The sequence below is a fragment of the Cebidichthys violaceus genome, unplaced genomic scaffold (assembly GCF_023349555.1).
Source record: "Cebidichthys violaceus isolate CVI_PGR_0920_01 unplaced genomic scaffold, fCebVio1.0.p SCAF_13, whole genome shotgun sequence".
In the NCBI taxonomy this organism is placed as follows: Eukaryota; Metazoa; Chordata; class Actinopteri; order Perciformes; family Stichaeidae; genus Cebidichthys; species Cebidichthys violaceus.
Genome location: NW_027176296.1, coordinates 3,233,277 through 3,256,292, shown reverse-complemented (window position 1 = coordinate 3,256,292; position 23,016 = coordinate 3,233,277). Strand labels below are relative to the sequence as shown.

Here is a 23,016-nt window from a genome sequence, read left to right as displayed (position 1 = left end):
TATTTAGCAACATAACTCTTCAGTTGAGTTATGTAGTATGTTGGTGTTCATCTGTGCAAGACATCTCTTGGTCAAGACTTGTCATATGATTAACAAATAATTTTGGTTTACATTCTGTATACTAATAACATATTAATAATTGTCCACTGACATCAGAACACCCATATCTGATGTAATTGAGTTATCCCACTCTGATGTGTGTGTGTGTGTGTGTGTGTGTGTGTGTGTGTGTGTGTGTGTGTGTGTGTGTGTGTGTGTGTGTGTGTGTGTTTCTCCATATAGCCTCGAGGTAAATCTGATAAAGCAAAGTTATGTTACCCTCATTCAGTCTCTTCATTCACAAGCCATGTTGTCTGGCACAACTTCATATGTTTTTCCTTCACAAAAGACTCCTCTAAAGGGACTTATGTAAATTGCCATGTCTGGAGTAGTTTCAGATTGGATCCCATCTGATTAAATATGAACACATTTTATTTCACTTGAAACTAGATTCTGTTGTCTGTATGACTTGTTTTCAACTGAAACCTACTCTGTAATGCAGTACAGTTTCACCGAGGGCAGAAACACCACTGGGAGCATTTTAAGAAGTGAAACCGTTAAATGAATATTTTTCTGTAGTCTTCATGTTTGAAAGTTGCTGTTTTATCCAATTCAGAAATGCCATCTAGTGGAAGAGATTCATATCTGTGCATCTCCACATTGCTGAGTTTCTTCTTTGCACAAAGAAGTTAGAAAACAAAAATGAGTGAAAGGCACATCTGAGAAAGAGAAACTAAATGTCCACAGAAGATTAAAACATGGCAGTTTATTAATGGATCCGTCGGCAAACACATGATATCGTTAATACTTAAAATGTTCCATTAAAACAAAATAGTGAAAGACATGTTGAGAGCAGATGTTGATACGTTCTTGTATGTGCTCGCTGTATGACGGACATAAATGTGAAGGTTAGGCTGTTTCTTTCACACATTTTTGTTTGCAAAATAATTACATAATTAATCTTCTCTCGTCCCAGGAGGGTAGATGTAGAGGGAAGGCTCCCAACATGCACAAGGGCACCAGATTCATGGACAGTCGTATCCGTTTGTGTGTTCCTGCTGCTTTATTGTTTTTGAAATTTTTCAACTGTTCCTAAATTTCATCTGTTGTTATTTCAGTTTTGTGAGCAAAATTGTTTAGACTTTGAGTTATTGTCTGTATGTTTGGTGAACATATAAATATAATCTATTACTGTCCAGTTGCTTTGGCCACAGAGGCTAATAACACAGTTGGCTACAATATAAATAAACATCTATCCATCCATTTTCCGTAGTCGCGGGGGGCGGCTGGAGCTGATCAGCTGACAGTGGGCGAAGGCAGAGTACACCCTGGACAGGTTGCCAGACTATTGCAGGGCATACACATAGTGACAGACTATCATTCACGCTTACATTAACACCTACGAGCAATTTAGAGTCATCAATTAACCTAAGTTGCTTGTTGGCATGTTTATAGACTGCGGAAGGAAGCTGGAGAACCCGAAGAGAACCCATGCTGCCACGGAGAGAACATGCAAACTCCACACAGAGACAACAATACAATAAAATCAAGAGGATAAAATACTAAAATAAAGGAAAGGAAAGGTGTTATATACAATATATAACAATATTACTGAAATATGAATAGTTATATATTAACTAAATTGCTAATGGAGATCTTAGAAAAGGTGGCATTTTGAACTAAGTTCAATTTGCAGTGTTTGTAGTTTTTCGGTCATATAATGTAGAGTGATGTGGTTTTCCATTGTTTAGACTTTATTCAGTAGCTAAGTTAAAGTGTTGACTTTGAGTTTTAAGGCTGTTTGGGGTTTGGACATTGTAGAGACTCATAGCCCCTTAAACCTTTTAAGTATCTTTTAGTTTATATAAAAAGGGCTTTTGAAAAATGTTTATTGAACATATATGTAAAAATCCTGAAATGAAAGCTGACCCTTCTTAGTTACTGTTCATTGTCACAGTCATTATTCTGCTATACCATCTTTTAAAGGCATACAACAGCAAGTGAACAGTTTCTATTAGGATAAGTTTTAGTTTTTGATTATGTTGTTATCTCTCACGCACAAACTCACACATATGTTCACACAGACTGGGTTAATGAATCTGGCCAATTTTTTTCAGACAGGCCACCCTACTAAACACAAATCCCAGACCGATGCTCAGTGTTCTTTATGAATTCACCTGTGTGATTTATTTGTTTAGCAGTATCCATTTTGACTTTTTGAGAAGAATGCAATCATTTCAGTTTTTAGTAAGTAACATCATAAGATTGCACCTTTTATAGAATACCAGTGATGAAGAAAAAATAAAGCTGTAATGCTTAACTTGAGCAGAAGAAACAAGCCCATACATTTTATTTAACCTACTATGTCATCTAAATTGCAGACACTGTTCACCAATTCTAGATGGCATTGATAGTTTCCTAAGCTCCTCTTGTTTTTTGTGAATGATAATTTGAAGTCTTGTGGATCTCTGTCTCCCCCTGCTGCAAGACAGTGTTTGTTGTGCCTGGATTTCAGCCATAACATGACAAACAGATTTCCAGGAAGATGTTTTTTAATAGTTGTACAAGGTATTATGCATATAACACATTATTATGCTTACAAATATATCTCTTTTTTTTCAGAAATACTTTACAGCACAAAAAATTCCAGATGTGAAATTGCCACACGATATGTACAACCTGCTAAAGAATGCAATCAGCAAAAATATACTATTAGGAAATTTATAGCTTACATTATTATCGTGTTCAACATCTTACCCAAAGATGCTTTGGGAAGTCGTATGGCTGCTAATGTGCTCATTTACTGTCAATGGCAACAAAGTGAGCTTTCTCTAAAGTTCAGTTGTTTAAAGTCCTACAGTCTCTACCTCTTGCAGAGGCCTGAAGATGACCTCTCTCCTGTGGGAGAAACGGGTGAGTTTGACCCTGTGGTTTGTCCTCTCCCTGGGCTGCAGCAGGCAGTAAAGAGACAGGGTGAACTTAGCCAGGGCCAGTGTGCAAACAATCATCACCAGCAGCAGCGCTGTATAGATCATCATCTGAGATTTGCACCCCTCAACTTTCTTTCTGTACTGATATGTGAAGGAAGGCGATGGCTCTTGAGTGACCGGCTCCATAGGACAGGTGAAGATCTCTGAAGTGGTTTGTGGAGGAGAGGTCGTTGTTTGGGTGGTGGTTGGTTGGGTCGTCGTGAGGGCGGTGGTTGTGGTCATAGTGGTTGTGGGCATAGTTGTTGAAGGTGTTGTTGTGGTTCTAGTAGTTGTGGGCATGGTTGTTGAAGGTGTAGTTGTGGTCATAGTGGTGGTGGGCTTAGTGGTTGAAGGTGTTGTTGTGGTTCTAGTAGTTGTGGGCATGGTTGTTGAAGGTGTAGTTGTGGTCATAGTGGTGGTGGGCTTAGTGGTTGAAGGTGTTGTTGTGGTTCTAGTAGTTGTGGGCATGGTTGTTGAAGGTGTAGTTGTGGTCATAGTGGTTATGGGTGTAATTGTTGAAGGTGTAGTTGTGGTCATAGTGGTTATGGGTGTAGTTGTTGAAGGGGTAGTTGTGGCGATAGTGGTTGTGGGTGTAGTTGTCGAGGGTGTAGTTGTGGTCAAAATGGTTGTGGGAGTAGTTATGGTGGTTGTGGGTGGAATTGTTGTCAAAGTGGTGGTGGATGCAATTGTGATGGTTGTTGGCAGAACAGTAGCTGTTAGTATTGTTAAGGTGGTTGTGGCTGGCTGTGTGACGGGGGTGGTTGTTGTAGTAGGGAAAGTGGTTGTTGATGTTGTAGTGGTTAGGGTAGTGGTTGTTTCTGTGGTTGGGAGTGTAGTGGTGGTTGTGGGTGGTGTACTTGTGGTTGGTGTTGTAGGAAGTGGTGTTGTGGTAGTAAGGATGGTGGTTGTTGGTTCTGTGGTTGGGAGTGCCGTAGTAGTTGTCGTGGGTGTTGTTGGGGGAAGAGTGGGGCAAATAAATTGATCCTCTTGTAATAATTTGATTTCCTGCCCTTTCAGATTTTCTGGATACTCACAGATAACAGGAGACATGATCTTCTCAGAGTTGACTTTCATCCAGCGGTGAAGATTTATCAGATTGCAGTCACAGTGCCACGGATTGTCATTGAGGTAAAGGTTTTTCAGTTTAATTAAAGACTCAAAAATATCCTCAGGAAGCGTCTGGAGGTTGTTGTGAGCTAGCTTGAGTGTGATAATTGATTGTAGCTTTTCAAACACATCTGTGTCCAGCGATTGTATCCTGTTGTTCTGTAGATTTAGCTCTGTGAGATTCTCAGGACCTTCAAAGTACTCGGGATACACGGTGACCAAGGTATTCTTAGACAGATCTAACTTCTTGAGTTTCTTCAGAGAGCTGAATATTCCTTTAGGAAGAATGCTGAGATTATTTTGACTGAGACTTAAGTCTGTCAATTTAGGCATTTCTCCAAAAAGCACAGGTGGTAGACTTGTCAGTTTATTCTTCTGTAGAGTGAGTGTTTTAATTTGAGGGAAACCAACAAAGAATTCTTCAGGTAAGCTAGTCAGATGATTGCTATCCAAAAGCAGTTTACTTAGTTTGTCTTTATGTGGAAAAAGATTAGGTGACAAGTCTGCTATTTTGTTTCCTTGCAGGCCAATTTCCTTCAAATTTGTCAAATTCTGAAAAATCTCATCAGGAATAGTGGTCAGCTGATTCTCGTAAAGCCGTAGAGTCTGCAGTTTGTTTAGGTTTGAGAACCAGTTGGCAGATACAGCAGAGAGATTGTTTTTAGCTAAATGGAGTATTATTAGGTTCTCAAGACTATCAAAAGTCCCGTCTTCAATCGATTCTATCTCGTTCCCATGTAACTGCAACTCTATCACTTTTTCAAGACCGTCAAATAAGCCTTTCTCCAGACTACGAAGCTTGTTTAGCTTTAGTATTATCCTCTCCAGGTTGCTGAGGTCTTTAAAGACTCCCACTGGGATCGACGTTAATGGAGTGCTGGAGATCTCGATATGCTTGAGGTCTGACAAACCATCAAAAGCTCCAGGCTCAATAGATGTCGTGTTGGTGTTCATGAACTCCACCTTTTCAAGCTGCTGGTTTTCAACAAAGGCTGCTTTAGGGATTGTTTTAATCTGGCTAGCCACGAAGAAAACTTCCGTCACAGCTGGTCTCAGCAAGCGTGGGATTTCTGTTGTCGTTGAACTGTACACATCCTGGTTTTCTTTGGGGCAGTCTGTTTCCTTTTCACATTTGTTTTGGCACAATGAAGGCTCAAACAGTAAAGACAGAAAAAGAACAATGATTTCTCCTCTTGACATGGTTATTCACTAAAAAAAGGAAAGAAAAAGAAAAAATGTAGAACTTTTAGAATTGAGTAGATTTACCTGGACCTTGTGTACAGTTTAGAAAGAAAGTGTTCATTTTCTCTTCCTTGTGATAGCATATGTGTGCTCAAATATCACTAATGTCATAAAAAACATTGCTATGCCAAGTTATCAATAACTCAACGAGCTGTCACAGTCAAATGCCAAAACTTACCTTTTTATTTTCTGTCCCATGAAACCGGTTGTTAGAGCAGTGAGGAGTCACAAACAAGCCACATATCATTAGCTCTCTCCTGTATCGATGAAGGCCAGCAGGACTGGAGAGTGTAGCTTTCTATGTGAGGCGTGGTGTAACACACTTCTGCTGCTCGAGATAAGAGGAAGAGTGGAAGGTTTATGAAAATGTACTTCCCTTCTCTGCAGCAAAGCTCCAATAGTTTTGGAATTGATGTATGATTAAGCTTTCACCACTGATTTTAGTGCAGTATCTATCATCTGATGTGTTAGGTTATTCACCTAGGATAGCAGCGTAAACTACAGATAAAAGCTTAAGTATTTATAATTCATACACACTCTAAACATTAAAGGGACAGTGTTTATTGGCAGATATTGAATATAATATTCATGACTGTGATATAATCAGAGTATAATGAATTGTTATGTTTTCCTTAGCTTAGAAAAAGCCATTTATATCTACGTAGGGAGCAGGTCATCTTCCAAGGAGTCTGCTATCTTGCACCGCCATGTTTCGACTGCAGCCTAGAACGGACACTGGCTCCAGTGAGAGACTTTTCTGTTTTCAGTTGTCTGAAGGTAGGGATGCATTCTGAAACCCGGTATTAAATGGGCCTTAGTGCTAAATAAGCAAAGACTGTGGTATTGATAAACCCCAACGTTACTGGTTCTTTTCATTAGTACTTTTAAATGTTATCATGTAATTTATCATCACGCAGCAGCGTGTATCTGCTCTGCTCTCTGTTGGGCTGAGCTCCTTTAACGACACACACACATAGACAAACACACAAAGCACGTGCAGACATGCCGCTGTGGTGAAGTGAAGGAGACTCGAATTGACGGAAACTATGCTTGTTACTGTACGTGCAATAAAATATTTGCCAGTGAAAAGCCAATACGTTATCAATACATCTGTGAACATTAAAATGAAAGTGAAACCTAATTCATTCAGCCACCACCACTATGTTTTCACTTACTTCTCTGCTAGCTGAGACATAGCAGCCAGAAGGACAGAAGACAGGAGGAATGATTGATATTGACAGATGTCTGTGTTCTTCATTCTTCAAAAACTTCACTCAGAAATGTCATTTATTTTATTGACATTTTACACTTCCAGTGACACATTAATTACTTTATGTCGTTACTTTGCTGTTTAAAACTGTTGCTGCTCTAGAAACAATACATAGCAATATCTAAATTATAAATAACTTTAAGTTTTTAAAAATCTTGTACATCTTTTTTAAAACAATTTTTTGGTCATGTAGAGCCAAGTATTGATAAGAGTAGCTAGCCCCTTGTACTAAAATCGTAACGATACCCTTTCCCTACCTAGGCCACCATAGTTCTCTGAGACGCTTGGAAAGAGAAGGGCTGAGCTGAGAGGTATTTGGTTAATTACAACCTGCCACAAACCATCAGATCCCTCTAAAAACGTACACACTGTCCCTTGAACATACTCTATGGTATACAAACATTAGTCATTTTTAACATATGCATCTGTTTCCACATCAGGAAAAGCAGGAACCTCCATTTCACAAGCCTTTATATCCAGTTTGTTGATTGTGTTTTATTTTAAATTCCTTCTTAGAACATTGTTATTGTCAGGCAATAATTAGACATACATTACAGCGACTGACTCAGTTGTTTTGGCTGGCATCGGTAATTGCAGGAAAAGCAAAGGGTGGAATGTTTGGATTTTATCTAAATGTTTCAAACACTTTCCTGAATCCATTTAGTTAGATGGCAGTCTTTTGTTTATGATTAATGCAATGGAGAGGAATATAGACATAAGTAAGATAAGTGACTGTAGTTATCACCAGGGATAAATGTACACCATCACTCCATTACAAAAAAATACAGAATTCTGTGAATGCAATGCTGTGTCTACTCAGTCTAAACTTCCTTGTGTTCTTCTGGACATCCGGCAAACTAAGTACAATCAACAAAGCCAGTAAATGATTAAATGTTTGTCTAATGGCAATGTAGTGATCACAATAAGACCATCATACTGCAAAAAGTAGACCACATACTGTGTAAAAACATAATCTCAATACTTTTAGATGTGTTATTGTCTTTCTTCATTTTCATGCAATGTATACAGTATGCCAGCATAATACTACTTCCTATTCATATAACTTAACCCTCATTTAAGGGGAATTTTATCTTCCTTTTCTCACTGAATAATGTGTAGATAACAGTGGATTTGCCATCAGATTCAGGAGGTCAAACTTGCATGTAGTACTGCTTAGTTCAGTAAATGATTAACACAAGGTAAGATTGCTTTCACTAAAAGTAGTGCATTTATTCAATGTATAGTAGCATTTTGCATTGTAAGTGTCGAAACCATTAGATGAATTGTATTACAGTGGAGTCAAAATGACATGTTTTGATTTTTCATGGATAGCCATTTTGCATAAAAGTAAAACTGTCTCCTTAATGTATAGTTGTTAGCACAAACACACATTTTCAAACTGCAAAATTACTAATTCTGAAAAATGGAATACTAATACTGCATGCAGTCTTAATTCTACTGTAAGAAGTACACTTTTTCAGTGCATCTGAGTTTACATTCACCAAAATATCCAGGTTGCCCACAAGATGGCACCATAGCTGTTTTTACCATTAGTACATGCAATGTCTGTTCTATTTTTACAGCACACATGAAGAGGGATGCTGGCTGGTACATTTGATCATTGAAAATGGAAAGCTAATAAATTCAAAAGTTGACCTGTTTGTTTTAGCTGGTACATCTGAAGAGACTCTAAGGGCTTCACATTTTCCAAGTAAACCACAGTAATCAGTGAGTACTTTCCCTTGGCTTTAAAAGTTCTTGGGTTGCTAACATTGGGTGGTCTAAGCTACAGCACAGAGTTCTTATTACTGCGGCCTATATTGCCGCTGCCTCTCTTATTCCTCCTCCAACACACACAGCTGATGATGACAGTGCTGATGATGACAGTGGCCACTACAGCAATGAGGATGAGGATGATTGAAGTATCATTAGAAGTTGTTCCCGTCTCTCCTTGGCCTCCACTGGTGACCTCTTCATGCTCTGATGTGGGGGTGGTCTTGACCGCAGGTGAGGAAGTGCTTTGTCTAGTTGGAGGAGTGTGGGGTTTCCTCTTCCACTCTGTCGAGGTCAACACAGGCTCCTCTGTAGAGTTAAGAGGCAAGAAGTTCTCATCTGCCAGTAAAACAATGATCTCACCGTTCAGACTGAAAGGTGTTTCACAGACTACAAGCGTTTGGTTGACCTTGAATTGGTGCTTTCTCAGCCAGTCTCTTAGCGGCAGGATATCCTTGTCACACCTCCAGGGGTTCTGCTGCAAGAGAACTTCCTTTGCTACAGTGAGGGCATCTAGATTCTTCTGTGGCAGGTTGGGAAGGGAGTTATTTCGCAGGTCTATCTGTCCCAGGTTGCTCAGGCCTTGTAGAAAGCCCGACGGTAGGGAGCTGATGGCGTTGTGCTCGAGGGAAATATTGACTAGACTTGGCAAACCTTGGAAAATCCCAGGTTGCAGGGTTGTGAGCAGATTGGTGTGAAGTGATATCTCTCCCAGCTGCTCCAAACCTCCAAAGGCCCTGGTGGATACAGACCTGATCTGGTTGCGACTGAGCACCAGGAGACGCAACTGAGTCAAGTTCCTGAATGTGTCATCCTCCACATGGCTCAGCTTGTTGTCATACAGCCACAACTCTTGCAGGGCCATGGGGCCAAACACTCCTGGTCCCAGACTCTCCAGCTGGTTTTCATACAGGGAGATCTGGGAAAGAAGGGGCAGGTTTAAGAAGATCCCTTGTGTAAGAGATGTGAGCCTATTGTTGGAGAGGAACAGCTTCTGGAGTTTGAAAGTCTTGGAGAACAGGTCATGGTGGAGATGAGTGATAAAATTGTCATGTAGGGATAGTTCCTCCAGGTTGCCAAGGCCATCCAAACTGCCAAGAGGGAGTTCCTGTAGCAAATTTTTATTAACCCGTAAGACTTTCAGCTTAGAAAGCCCATTGAATGTCTCTCTAGGTAATTGACTGATATTGTTTCCCGAAAGAAAAAGGTATTGCAGCTCAGTAAGAGGGTGAAAAGTGTCCACAGGTACAGAAGTGAAAAGATTCTTACTGAGGTCAAGGTTTTTCAGCTCTGCCAACCGGGAAAACCAGCTAGGGCGAAGTACGAGGAGCTTGTTGCCGTTTAGATTCAAAGTCTTAAGTTTCTGTAGATTTTGGAACACAGCCTCAGGAAGATCTTGCAGTTCAGTGGTAATAAACCCTATGGCACCTATGTTCGGAGTGGAATTAAATGTGCCAGTGTGCACTTCCCTCAAAACAGTGTCTTTAATCACAAGGATGCTAAGGGCATTAGAAAAATCAGTTAAGTGTTCTGGTTTCAAGAAATAGATGGTGCAATTGGAAAAGTAGAGGGCTGTGGTAGATGACGGCACAGATGTGGGGAAATCTGAGAGGCCACGGCAGAGGATTTTGGTTTCTTGACATTCGCATTCATCCGGACACGCCCAAACAACAGCATTGATAGAACAGAGAAGTAGGAGCACATGAAGTGTCAGGGGCAGGTCCATTATTTAACCTAGAACAAAAGAAATGGTTATGTTACAGTCAAGGTTAGTTATGATGAATCACAATTACATGGATGGCAAAGGGCTTTGTGTCATGGTCATCACATAATAAATACGCCTTATTTTGTCCTCTAAGGTGCACTTCACAATTAACTCGTCACTGGGAGCATTTCACTCCTGTGAAAGTTTTTCAATTCCCTTTGTAGCACTGGAGGACCGGAGTCAAGTCTAAGAAAGATACTCAAATTACATCATTCCAATTTTTTTTAAAGAACGCCAGTACAATGGTAGTGTGGTGTTTGACAGACCATGCATTAACCATGTCTTTCGAGCTTGACCCAAACTAGCGTCTAAAAGTCAGGTCAAAGTCATGTTGGCCTCTGCTGCTTTCATTCTTTTTACAAATCTGTCTTTTTTAAGTCCCCCAACATTATGTAAGGGCAATACTCAAGTGGAGGAGTACATGTGCTGAGCTTTGCACATGTGCATGCCAGTATCTTTGTCTGAAAGCTCACTGATTGTAGGATTCGCCAAAAATGCTTGGAACACAAAACAAAAGAGATAAAGCACTGAAATCTACTACAAAAGATAAATGTTTGCAGCTCTGAAAAGTAATTAAAATTTCAAGTTGTTGGCTGTGTTTAACGATAATAGGGTCTATTCTTGGTCATGAACTGCTTTACTCTAAACTTAAGCCTAAGCCACAGGGAGCATTTTTGCATTTGTTGTTTTCACCGCACTACTTTTTGAGACTTGATGTTCCTCAGTTGTTAGTTTCCAGGGCAGTAAAAGAGGAACGACAGAACAGCCACAAAGGAGATATTCTGCAATTTAAATCATCACCATAATAAGGCAGTTATACTGAAGGCAACTCTAATTAGTAACAGTTCTTACATGCAGCATCAGCATTCCTGTTTAAACTTAAAATGAGACATTTGCATAATCTGATTCAGTGTTGTACTTTGTTGCCTGTGGCTTCATCAACATTGCCAACAGGGTTGGCTGGTAAACAAGCTTGCTTAGCAACCTTTTGGCATTAAAACCATTTATTTATTCATCAGTGTGTTTGGAGCTCACATGTAAAGTTTGCTGCAGAATGTTTTTGAAATAAATCCCCAAACCTCAAAGTATATTCTCATTGAATATGGACACAGTGTTTGGTTTGCAATTATCTCTGTGTTGTGTCTACAGTGCATCTAAACATGACGGACTGCCTGCACATGTTTGAGGCTGTGGCGGAGGCTGTGCTTGCTGTTTGTTATGGCTCAGGAGGCTCCAACGGCAAAGCTGTGCCAATATAAAGACCTGCTTCTCCATACAAATCCATTTAAAGTTCTGCAACTTAAGGTTGGCAAGCATGAGTTGTTGCTCAGTGGCTGAGATGTATTAGGGTGCAGAGAGAGTCTTTCTGAGGAAGTAACTTTCTAAAGAGACCAATGTCCCTCAATTGCATCAGAAGAACCAGATTTATTTTTCTTTCTTTCTTTCATTCATTCTTTTCTTTGTTTGTTTTTTTCACATCAAAGATAGAGGGTCATAAAATTGTGCATCAAAGTTGTGTCCATTTCCAATATATTTATTACTTATCTGCTTTCATTCAAGAGGTGGGGTGCTGGGTCCCTGCTGTGAGATGGAAAATTATGTTTTCATTGTTAGTTAAACTATTTTTGAATATGTTTTTTTCTGTATTCCCCATCCTACCGGTACTCCTACTTTACCAGTACTCTTTCCTTACTATTAATAATTAGTTTTTCGGGGGGCAACTACCATTAGTCTCATCACTATCACCAATTCCCTCGTCTTTACTTCTGTGAATGCAGAAAGTCAAAGGTCACATTTAAGTCAAGTATGTGTACTTGATTACGCAACTACCAGAAAGTCAGATGTCCATTATTTAATGTGTCATCTGTATACAGTTCCCCTTCCCTTGAATGTGTGGAAAAAATCCTGTTTGTAACAATGGATTTAAGCAGCTTTAGTAGCTTTCCGACACATGACACATTCTAGCAACGCTGCTTCTAGAAACAAAATCAGCAGAACCTGACAGCTAAACCACATTTCCTCTCTGATATATAATGCAACATTCAACCAAAACCACTGTCTGCTCCTGACTGGCACAGCCTGGAGAGCTCTGCTGTACAGTGTTATGGCTAAAGCATTTCCAGTTCACCATTAATTATAATAGTTTTTTTTACCCCTTGCCATAGCTGAAGGATCAGCACTTCTAGGAAAGTGACCATCAGTCAAGCCAGTCAAGTTAATTCATGTTTGACATATAAGGTTTTTGATTACCACTTTCTCTAACATAGTGTTAGGACTCAAGTTATCCAAACTAAAGCACATTTTCAAATAAAAAGATTCACTTAATTCAGTGCAAACCTATAGGCAGTATTGTAGTTTACACATAAATACATACATTATTTTGCAAAATCAAGGGTTGAATTATGCACAGAAGTACACACAGACATATTGCTGTTATAGCTTATTGATTGTTATTCTTATCTTATTTAGGTTCAGATTATTTTCATCTTCCTGCATCATTATCCTTGACAAGTATGTCCCAAGTATAAGTGCAATCAGCACTCTGTTTATCAAGACAGCATGCCGTTTTGCAGAACTTACCTCTCGCAGTGGCTGACGATTGAGTGAACAGAGAGAGGGTTGGTGTGGTTATCTTTTATGTACGTCCTCCCTTCCTTCTCAACCTCACAAATCCTCTGATGAAAGTTTCCAGCACCATCTGAACTCTCACACATCACATTTTCATGCTCTTCGTCATCACTGGATTCCCCTCACCAACCAGTTTTTTGGTTTTGCCCTGAGCTCATGAAATCTGCAGGTCCTTTCTGAGGCTTCAGTGGCACTGTTCAGCGACCCAGCTGTACCCCCTGCCCCCTCTTTTCCTCTCTCACACTCAAGCTCACATTTTTTGCTAAATGTGGTGGGGGATCAATGTGTGTGGGGGATCAAGTTAGCAAGCGGAGGCCCCACCCTCTGGTGATTTGGGTTTACTGTAAGAGTGTCTGTGCTAGTTTGAATGCTGGGTATGTGTGAGCTGTGCTTCCTCTTAGGGGAGCCATATGTTTTCAATAATATAACTAGATGTTTTTCCCTCCAGGAAAAAAGTATTTTTGTGTTGGAGCTTAGGGTTACAACAAGGGTGAGAATGTGGTTTAGTTAAAAACAATGAAGTTGTTTTTTAGGTTTTTATTCATGACATTGTTTTGTGTGTACATGCCCCCTTGGGTGCGCACATTTAAGTACCAGCTGCACATATCTTTGGTATGACGTCCCCGGTATACTTGTAAGCCGAGAGTTTGGGCATTTGGCAGTTTTGGACATTCAGAAATCCAACAGTTAGGGAATTACAGATTACAAGTTGATCCAAAAAACAACCACACAACCTGCAAATGTCTGTTCAGTCTGACTTGTGTTGCAGAAATTATTAATCTATAATGAACCCTTGTGCAATCATGTTTGGGAAAATGAATGAAATGCTTTGTGTATCGTATAATTCTGGATAAAATGATTTCCTGCTGTTACGGAGGACTTCTGTTTGTGTGCATATCAAGTATGTGGGTGTATGAGACCATGGATATCTGGATATCTGGATTGTACCCCAAAAAATTTAAAGTAAAAACATTACACTGCCTTTAAAAATTATCCCTGTTCAGAAAATAGTGTGTTTGCTTTTTCCCCAAGCTGTTCATGTAAATTAAATTGGATTTAGCTTTGGTGCTAAAATTTGGAACAACATGTTCTTCAATAAATCAATGAAACAAAAAAGGCTGAGCAGCAAGTGTTCTGCTGCGTCTGAGTTGCCATAAGTAAATCCATCTGTGTTATAACATGACAAAAAAGAATCAGATAAAGAGGGTGGAGTTAACGTACAGACAGTTTTTTGGTTTACTGTAAAGATACTGGAAGACTGCTGCAACAGCTCGTACTCATAAACTGGGCATATACTGTATCAGACTGGGTGACAAGTTAGGAGTTACTGTTGTGTCATGAGTTGTTCTAACATAGTTTATTTCGAGAGTTAAGGATAAAGAGTACTGTTTAAGCGCTGCTACCTTCATTTCCAGTAAACATGCTGTCAGCTCAGAGGTTGGCAAGCCTGCCAGTCAAGTCAGCTATGACACATGATGTATGTCAATCAATCATATGAGAGTCTCTCTTGTTGTTTTTGCATTGACCACAGCCCACATTAGCCTGTGAACTATAAGCTAGTACATTTCCAGTGAAACCAGGCAATGTCTCACAGTCTTACAGAAGTTCATGTTCCCCTCTGAGTGAGGTCAAAAGGTCAGCAGTGAGCAGACAGATGAAGAAAAGTTATAATATGTCAGTATACTTTACTTTATTTCTCCCCTTTGACACTAGTCTTCTCTTTCAACATCCTTTCACATTTTGAGGTGCTGTTCAGTAGCTGAAAGAAAAAAGCTTTAGGAGCGTTGCAACTAGTTGAGCAAGAGTCACGGTAGGAATGGCACTAAATTGATTCGTTAATGAGGTTTCCATTAACAACCCTATGTAGTAATATAATGACTTTATTTGTTCCCCTAAATATTTCAAAAGGAATAATTCCATAGTTGAATTAAGAACTCAGAGAACTTGATTTTATGATAAAACAGAACCCTTAAAATAATGTTGAAGCTGTCTTGGGCAAAATGTTTTGCTCCATTTGTATTTAGTTGATGTCAAAATTCTTTCTAACAGTTAATTATTGGACTTAAGAGGATTACCGCTCTACTTTACAGTAGAGAGTCTGCTATGACCAGAGTTACAAATGTGCTGTGGAAAATCCCACTGAATACCAGGTTAAAGTAAATACATCGCAGACAAATAAAGGCTGGATTAAAAGAAAAATCCTCTTATTATCCACTGTGGTCAGATATTTCCTGTGAACGCTGCAGTATGATTTCCTCTCCACCTCTCTCACTGTCTGTGTGTGTGTGTGTGTGTGTGTGTGTGTGTGTGTGTGTGTGTGTGTGTGTGTGTGTGTGTATGCCCACTGTTGTGTGAGCTCAGCGTACTGGAAAGGCCTAATCACCCGTTGCCATAGCAATGAACTTGGGCGCTGTTCACCAATTCATCCTCTTTTGTTTGCTGTTTGTTTTAAAGTCCAATCACTTCTCATGGAATTCGTGGCATCCGCTGTCTTTTTCTGCGGTTTTAAAATATTTGAAAGCTTTTTTGACCAGCAGTTGAAACGTCTCTGTTGTTTTGCCCACGAAAGAATCATTTTAAAAAGTATTATTTCTATTGTATGAAAACTTAAGGATAAAATGAAAAATAACTATTTTCAATCATTTTATGGCTATATAAGTTATCTTATGTTGTTAGTGATCTTGGACTGCTCCAAAAAAAGGGAATCATAACTGTGTGCATATTGTTTCGTAATGGAGGCTTGTGTGCTGTCTTACAATAGGAAGAGTAATCAGAGCTTCCTGTTTTGAAGGTTGTTACGAAAATAATGGTGTTATACTTCCCAGTATTCAAGACATGATTCATTTTGGAAATGCACATTCCTCCCACATTCCAAAAAGATGAGAAACTCAGATAAGAGGTATGGTTCCAGTAACTCTCTCAAGTACGACTGGTGCCCTGGCACAAGTTTATGAAAGAACTTAAAATATTTGAGAAGCGTCAAACATTTGACCATAATGCAATTAATTCAGACTGTTTACTCAAAAGTACAGCAAACAATGTGTTTGAGTTGTGATGCCTCTTAACGCAGTTTGAAGCTTTCACCGCTAGAGGGAAACAAACCACTTGTGATCAATTTTGACCACATAAGCTTGAGTTTGCTTTATGAAGCTTAACATTGCACTCTACATAAGAAAAACAGATACATTAAATGTGGGTAGCTTACACATTAGTATGCATCACATTTTGATATTTCTGGCAGAAACCCTTGAAGGCAAACTTCTCCCGTATGCACATGGCACCTTAGCAAAGACAAGATGATAGAAAGAAAGTTTAACTTTATGTTTATTTTAAATCCAACAATTGAATTAATATGCCACATATTTTCCTGATTAATCCATTAACTGTTTGGTGAAGAAAATATTAAAAAGTAGAAAAAAAAGGCTCATGACAACCCCCATAAATTACCTTTAATTTGGCTTTATTTGTCAGACCAACAGTCCCAAACACAAAGCTATTTGATTTACATTTATTTCAAAGAAAAACAGCACATCATCACATTTGAAAAGTTAATAATGAAATGACTGAAACCAATTGATCAATTCTCAAAATAGTTGCGGATTATTTTTCTTTTTATTGACTGATTCAGCTCTATATAAATTACAGCTCTATATAAATTATATAAAATTATGAACAAACAGGTGGTAAAATCGGTATAGCTGGTTAGAGGCTAACATACTGTATTATGTACTGCACTGTATTATATGATATTAAATACTGTATTATGTTACCGTAATTCTTTGCTATCTTAAAATAACTCCCATAAATCTAAAATTTCAAGTCTGACTGTTTTAAAGTAACACTTGAAGATACAACTTAACACAACATCTAGAAAACCTACACCTAAGAGGGATCTTTTATAAAATGCAGCCTTTGAAAAAGGACAGGATGGTCTCTTGTGCACCAGGCCTGATAACATGTTTTGTTACCCTGGAGGATGTTCAAACTCAGCCTTCAGCTTATCCATTGTCTTGTTGAGGAGATACATGCAAAACATGGCAGCAAGAATGACGAAGAAGCCTGTGGCCACAAGAAGGATTTGACAGAACGTGAGGAGCCCGGTCAAGGCTGCATCCGAGGGCAGAAACCACACGTACACCGAGCCCTTGAGAAGGTTGTGGTGAACAAACTCGGGCCCCTGTTCAACCACCAATGTGTCATGGAAAGTAGGTGACATGGGAGTCTCGGTGATGAGAAGAAACTCTTCTTTAGGCAGAGTGGTGGTGGGAGATTGGAGAATTGTTGGTGGGATCGTAGTATGTATGGCAGAAGGTTTTGCAGTTGGAGTGTTTGTTTGGATGGTGACTTGTTGGGTAGCTAGTTGAATGGTGGTTGATCTTGTTGTGGGCATTGCTGTTGTTGAAGCTACAGCTGATGTTTGTCCGCTGGTTGAAATGGTGTGAAATGGTTTCATCGGCTCATGTGTAGAAAGATATGTCCTGAACGTTGTACCATCGCAAAAGAAGTCCTCATCACGCAGGGAGCCAACGGTTCGGAGCATTTGGTACGTTGGACTATGACATATCACATCATCTTTGTCAAGAACCACATGCTCATTATGTCTTATCCATTTGGCAATACCTCTGATACTGCAAACACAGTTCCAGGGGTTGCCACTCAGCGTGAGATCACTCAAAACTGTGTTTGACAAGAAAATATCTCCTGGAAGATTCTTGAGGGTGTTATTCTTCAAATGAACCGTCAAAACCTGTTCAAGGCCCTGAAAAACGTTATCTGAAAGGCTCTGCAGCTTATTATCATTAAGAAACAGCATGCCCAGTGTGGTAAGTCTGGAGAACAGCTGAGGATGTAGATAATGGAGGTCATTGTATTTCAATGAGAGATGCTCAAGATTGGGAACACAGCAGAAGAGGTCTGAGGGCAACTCCCTCAGCTTGATATTAAGATGGACGCTAAGCTTCTGGAGTCCAGACATGTTGGCGAACAAGTTTCCAGGAACAGTGGTGAGGTTGGTGTTATACAGATAAAAGACCGTCATGTCAGGCATGTGACCCATTAGCTGGTCTGGTAGAGATAAAAGCGGATTATTGTAAATGGTAAGCTGGATCAGCTTGGGCATGTTGTAGAAACTCTTTTCTGGGATCGCCTGAAGTCGGTTGGAGGACAGGGTCAGGTTCTCCAGGTTCCTCAGTGACCAGAACACCTGAGGTGGGAGGCTGCTTATCTGGTTATAATGGATTTTTAGCACCACAAGGTTGACAAGTTCATCAAAAATCCCAGCTTCTAGCACCTCTAGTTCGTTGTTATAGATCATGAGGTTGCGAAGATTAGTCAAATCATGAAAAATGGTTGGTGGAAGTTTCTTGATGGAGTTCCAGCCCAGGTTCAGGAAGGTGAGGTTTGTCAATCCATAGAAAACATGTGAAGCAAGACTGCTCAGTCTGTTATGGCTCAAGTCCAGTTGCTTCAACCATTCAAGTCCTTTAAACATATCCGGAGCTATGCTCTCCAACTGGTTTTTATTTAAATGCAGCTCCTCCAGAGTGGTCAATGGACTGAAGACTCGAACAGGGAGGGCAGAGAGATCATTGGACGACAGCTGGACAGACTTGAGCTGTGGAGCAACGTGAAAGGCTCTGGGATGGATAGTGTGTAGCTGGCTGCGAGTCAGACTGAAACGCAACAGGAGCTTCTTGTTTGCCAAGCTCTGCTCATTTATGATGTTCATGTTTGTTCGATCAAGCCGCAGTACGTATGTGTGGACAGGCAGCTGCTTTGGTATATCTGTGATGGTGTTGCCGACACACTTGACTTCATTTGAAATGCACAGGCAGCTGCCAGGGCAGAGCATGTTGCAGGTGAGGTGTGGCAGTGTGAAGAGGATGAGTGCCGCCCACAAGGTGCCTGCAAAGTTGAAATAAAGACACATTTTGACGCACAAAATCAAATCTGAAATTAAGTATGTCTCACGTGTCTCCCCCTAAATAGAAGAGCATAGTAATGATCTTTTCATGTTTAACCAAAACAACACCATATTTCTTCAACTAAATTTGTATCAGTTTTTAATGCAAAACTGGACTTTAATTATTGACATCGAATATAGAAAAGAATAACAATACATTTTGATATTTTTTTCTCTTAAATGATAACAAAAAGACCAAACCTGAGTTAGGGTTAAAACCAAAACAAGTATTCTACCAACCTCTGAAGTGAGAATCCATCATTGTCTGTTTGATATTATGATTATGTTGCTGGGATCTGTGCTGCTCTTCTCTTCAGGGCTGTCTTAAAGAGCTGAGCACCCTGTCTATAAAGTTACCCTGCCCTCTGCTCCAATAAAATGCCCGCCCAAAAGTCAGCCATCACACTACACATCCGTCATGCTGCCCAACCTTAACCCCCTACCTTGCCTGCTGTGGACCTGGAATAATATGATAATACTGGATGAATGCAATGACTAATTTCATCAAGCTTCTTTCAATAGACCCATATTTTACTGAATGTATTTTAATTTTTATTTATACTTTTATTTAGCCAAGATTATCCTAGATTTTGATTCTTTACAAGGTCGTCATGGCAGCGTAACATTTTCACTCAAGCACAACATACAAACAAATAACAGACTTAGAAAACAAACAGCAAAAACATTAAAATAATTCTGATAAAAGAGACAACAAACTTTAAACAAATCAGCAAATGATATCAACCAGAGAATTGTAATTCAATGTCAGGACAAGTTAATTCAGTGCTCAAGTGATCCTTAATCCTGTTTTTCAAATCTTCAAATGTTTTAATTATGTAGTTTAAAATGTCTCTGTAGCTTGAAAGCACTTTCACTAAACACTTTACTTATAATATTGAATTGTTCTGTTTTTATTTTATGTGTGTTTTTACTAACTGTTACAGCATAATAATATATATAATTGTCAGTTTCCACTGCCGCCCCACGATGAAGTTCTTTGAATTGCCTTTCCAACGATTTCTTTCGTTTTTTCATTGTACGTTTTTGGGGAGTTTTCATTTCTTGTCTTGGGCTGTCGGAAACAGTTAAGCCTTTGGTACATACTTATATTTACTGTTGTGGAGTGACACAGAGGATGCTGACTCAGTTCTCAGTTCCTGTAGACTTATCTCAACAGGATGCCTGCGCTCCAGTTAATGGACCAAACTGAAACAGATAACACCCATTTCTGCATTGAGTCAGTTTGGATGTTTGACAACAACAGTATCGCTTCTTCAGTGTGTCTTCTCCCAACATGTCACGTGTGTCCTTAGGGAGAGAAAGGAAGTTCTTCTGCTAGTGTTTGTAGTTAGACCTCTCACTGACAGTCACAGTTAAAGTGAGTGCCAGGCAGTAATGATGAAGATACCAACAGGTTTACAAAAGCATCCCATGTTAGCTGAGTTTGTCCAAAAGTTGTGGATGCATGTTGAGTCAGTTAGCGTACACCCCTTTGAATTTAGGGGCAATCAAGTCAGCAATGTGCAAAAATTTAAAAAAAGTTTATTAACTGTTAATAAACGTAACATAAAATAATAGACTGCTCTATGGTGGTTCCTTACAGAGTGTTGTATGTTATATATAGTAATAATAATATTTTCTATTTTGCTTTTTCTATTTTTCAAACATTTATTGTAATTCATTTATGTACGACATTTTAACTCTATCCCAGTTTTATTGCATTGGTTCAGCAGCCAACAGCAACACACACTGTTGGCTGTCACTTAAAGTCTTTAAAGAGAGCTGGTAGTAACAATGAGTGAGTGTGTGTTGCTGTTGGCTGCTGAACCAATGCAATAAAACTGGGATAGAATTAAAATGTAGTCCTCTATTTGATTTATTTTCTATTTATTTATGTGTTATACCATAGTGTCCATGTTTTCATAACTGCAAAAGACTCACTGGCTCAAAGCAAGAGTCAACACTTTCTTTGATGCTGCTGTGATGCAGCTGAGCATCACATTCAGCATCACATCATTCTCTGAGTGAACAGCAGCAGCAGCAGCAGCAGCACTATTCAGACAAAGCATGAGACTCATCTTTGTCACCCTCCTCCAAAAGACAAACTTCACTGTGTAGTATTTCACCCGCACTGCCGATGTGCAACATGTGCCACATTCCTTTCCTTACACGTTTATTTCCACTGATTCAAATATTTGATGATTTAAGTAAATAAGAATAAAAAGTAGGTATGAGTAGAGATGTATTCAGAGTTCAATAACATGTCCTTTTTTTGATCGGAAAGTTATGCAAATAATTGTCTCCTTTTTAAACCTCTAAAAAGAGTCCATTCAGTGACCAAGTCACCGTCAATCATTTTCTCTTAAGATAAAAAAAGTGCAGATTCACGTTATAATTGTATTTATTTTGTAAAATGAACAGGAGTGCATTCTAAAAGCAGTGACTGACGTCTTGGCAGCGGTACAAAAAATGTTTCGCCCAATTCGGCCACAAGAGAGCAACATAAACACAAGCAGTAGGCAAATAAAATCCCCGCTAAAATACTAGTATGTCTTTGCTGTCAAGTACATTTTGTCATATCTGACCCTCAAGTATTTCCAGTGTGTAGCTGATTATTTACAGATTAAAGATGTACAGCTGCAGTCCTTCGATCTCCCATGAGAGCACCTCAGTGCGGCGGAAATGTTTATTGATGACTTTGATTATGGTACAACTCTATATTGCTGGGATGAATACAGTGTGATCATATTACAGGTGTTTTCAGTCTTAAGGCTATGTTGGGCTTTGCAGCAAGATTTCACAGTGTTCCTCCTCCTCTTGCATCTGTGTCAGACACAGTACTTCCAGAAGCAAGCTGCAGGCGAAAGAAGCACGCAGAATATTAATACTGCGACGGTTAGAATTAAACTGCAAATATGAATCAGTTTGCATGATGCATTTTAATCCAGAAGCACTAAATTTAACTCACGTTCGCCCCTCTTCCTAGATATGGATTTGCCTTCTGCCAAATTGGCTGTGATCTCCCTCTCCATCTCCAGGTCCTCCCTCAGCGCCCGCAGCTGCAAGCAGAGATCAGAGGGATTAAACGCACCACGACAGGTAGATGTCATCTCAGTATCAACACTCCTATTCAACAACGTTTAGTAAGGAAGTAGTACAGGTGTTCATTCAAAGCCTCTTGTCTAGAATTAATACACTTTTTTTTTTTTAAATAAGAATACGGAAACATCTATTTACACTGTGGTTATTCAAGGCTTTCTGCCTAGGCCACATTTTTTTCCAAAGTTACCTCAAGGTGAATCTGTGAATTTTCTTACCTCCTCTAATTCAGCTAATTTATTGGCCAGCTCGAGACCTGCCGAAAGGAAAACCGGTCATCATCAAAGCAAGGAATGCATTTGCGTTATCTATATTCAACATTTTCTTTTATCTCTCACCTAGAGGATCATCCTTTTCAACAGGAACTAAGCTCTTGTGTAGTAGCAGTGCCAGAATCTTGCTCTGAGGATCTGTGTCTTCTTTTGGATTATAAACATGGTTTCCTGCACATATAAAGCAAATAAAAATGCAACTTTCAGCACTCTGAATATCACAAAACAAACAGACAATGTCACATCCATCCCATTTCATCATCTCTTAACCGGAACCATTGACCCAACAATGGCACCGACGTAAAGGGAGCAGTAGTTGCATCCTCAGCAACTTCTTCCAGTATATATAGAGACCTGAAACAATGACAGTTGTTCACTCTTACCTTGGTTGAATATGCTCCGTCCCTCAGCATTCAGAACTCCCTGCAGTAGTAACAAACCCAGGAGTCCTAAGCAGTAGTTCATAACTGTAACCCTATACATAGTGCTCATTGTCCCAAACTATGCTGCACTATGACCACTGCCTCAAGTAAGACAAGCAATCCACTGCCTTGAGTCCATCACATCAATATATTTATCCTCTCAGAGGCCAGGAGGAGGGGCCAGTCAGCTCCTTACGTACTAAATCAATTGCTAGTCATTGTTGGTTTCGTCAACAGGCCACCTTTTCACATAGACCATGGAGCGTCTGAGTGAAATACTGTGATCTGACGTAGGCGAGGCCAGTAACCCTACATCACTCTGACACGGGCAAATCAAACCAAGTGAAGAAGTTATCAATCAGCCTGTTGGTTATGAGAGACCAGAATCACATGGTTTTGGCACTTGCAAGTGTTTTTCTCTTACATGAATTGCTTCTTTAAATAGATACATGAGTGTGTGTTGGTCTG

The 23,016-nt window shown here is 39.6% G+C and overlaps 2 protein-coding genes across 2 annotated transcripts; both read right to left on the bottom strand.

Moving 5' to 3' along the window:
• Nucleotides 1-2,583: 2,583 nt before the first annotated feature.
• LOC137870588 (uncharacterized) lies at nt 2,584-19,084 on the bottom strand. Its single transcript, XM_068707992.1, has 4 exons — nt 18,996-19,084; nt 16,760-18,697; nt 8,415-10,128; nt 2,584-5,316 (listed from the first exon to the last, which is right to left on the bottom strand). Exons 1-4 carry the CDS (start codon nt 19,015-19,017, stop codon nt 2,886-2,888), a joined length of 6,105 nt encoding a protein of 2,034 aa, XP_068564093.1. The 5' UTR covers nt 19,018-19,084; the 3' UTR covers nt 2,584-2,885.
• A 2,110-nt stretch (nt 19,085-21,194) lies between these two features.
• On the bottom strand, nt 21,195-22,632 carry uts2d (urotensin 2 domain containing). The gene is made up of 5 exons (XM_068707123.1): nt 22,510-22,632; nt 22,193-22,297; nt 22,073-22,110; nt 21,724-21,814; nt 21,195-21,609 (listed from the first exon to the last, which is right to left on the bottom strand). Exons 1-5 carry the CDS (start codon nt 22,616-22,618, stop codon nt 21,584-21,586), a joined length of 369 nt encoding a protein of 122 aa, XP_068563224.1. The 5' UTR covers nt 22,619-22,632; the 3' UTR covers nt 21,195-21,583.
• Nucleotides 22,633-23,016: the final 384 nt, after the last annotated feature.

Excerpts from the sequence above, each read along its gene's own strand:
- LOC137870588 (XM_068707992.1), bottom strand. The coding sequence starts at position 19,017 with ATGATGGATTCTCACTTCAGAG. Across the intron at positions 18,698-18,995 it reads GATGGATTCTCACTTCAGAG|GCACCTTGTGGGCGGCACTC; the intron begins GTTGGTAGAATA and ends TCAACTTTGCAG. Across the intron at positions 10,129-16,759 it reads GTTTGAACATCCTCCAGGGT|TAATGGACCTGCCCCTGACA; the intron begins AACAAAACATGT and ends TTCTAGGTTAAA.
- uts2d (XM_068707123.1), bottom strand. The coding sequence starts at position 22,618 with ATGAGCACTATGTATAGGGTTACAGTTATGAACTACTGCTTAGGACTC. Across the intron at positions 22,111-22,192 it reads TGAAAAGGATGATCCTCTAG|GTCTCGAGCTGGCCAATAAA; the intron begins GTGAGAGATAAA and ends TCCTTTCGGCAG. Across the intron at positions 21,815-22,072 it reads AATTAGCTGAATTAGAGGAG|CTGCGGGCGCTGAGGGAGGA; the intron begins GTAAGAAAATTC and ends CTCTGCTTGCAG.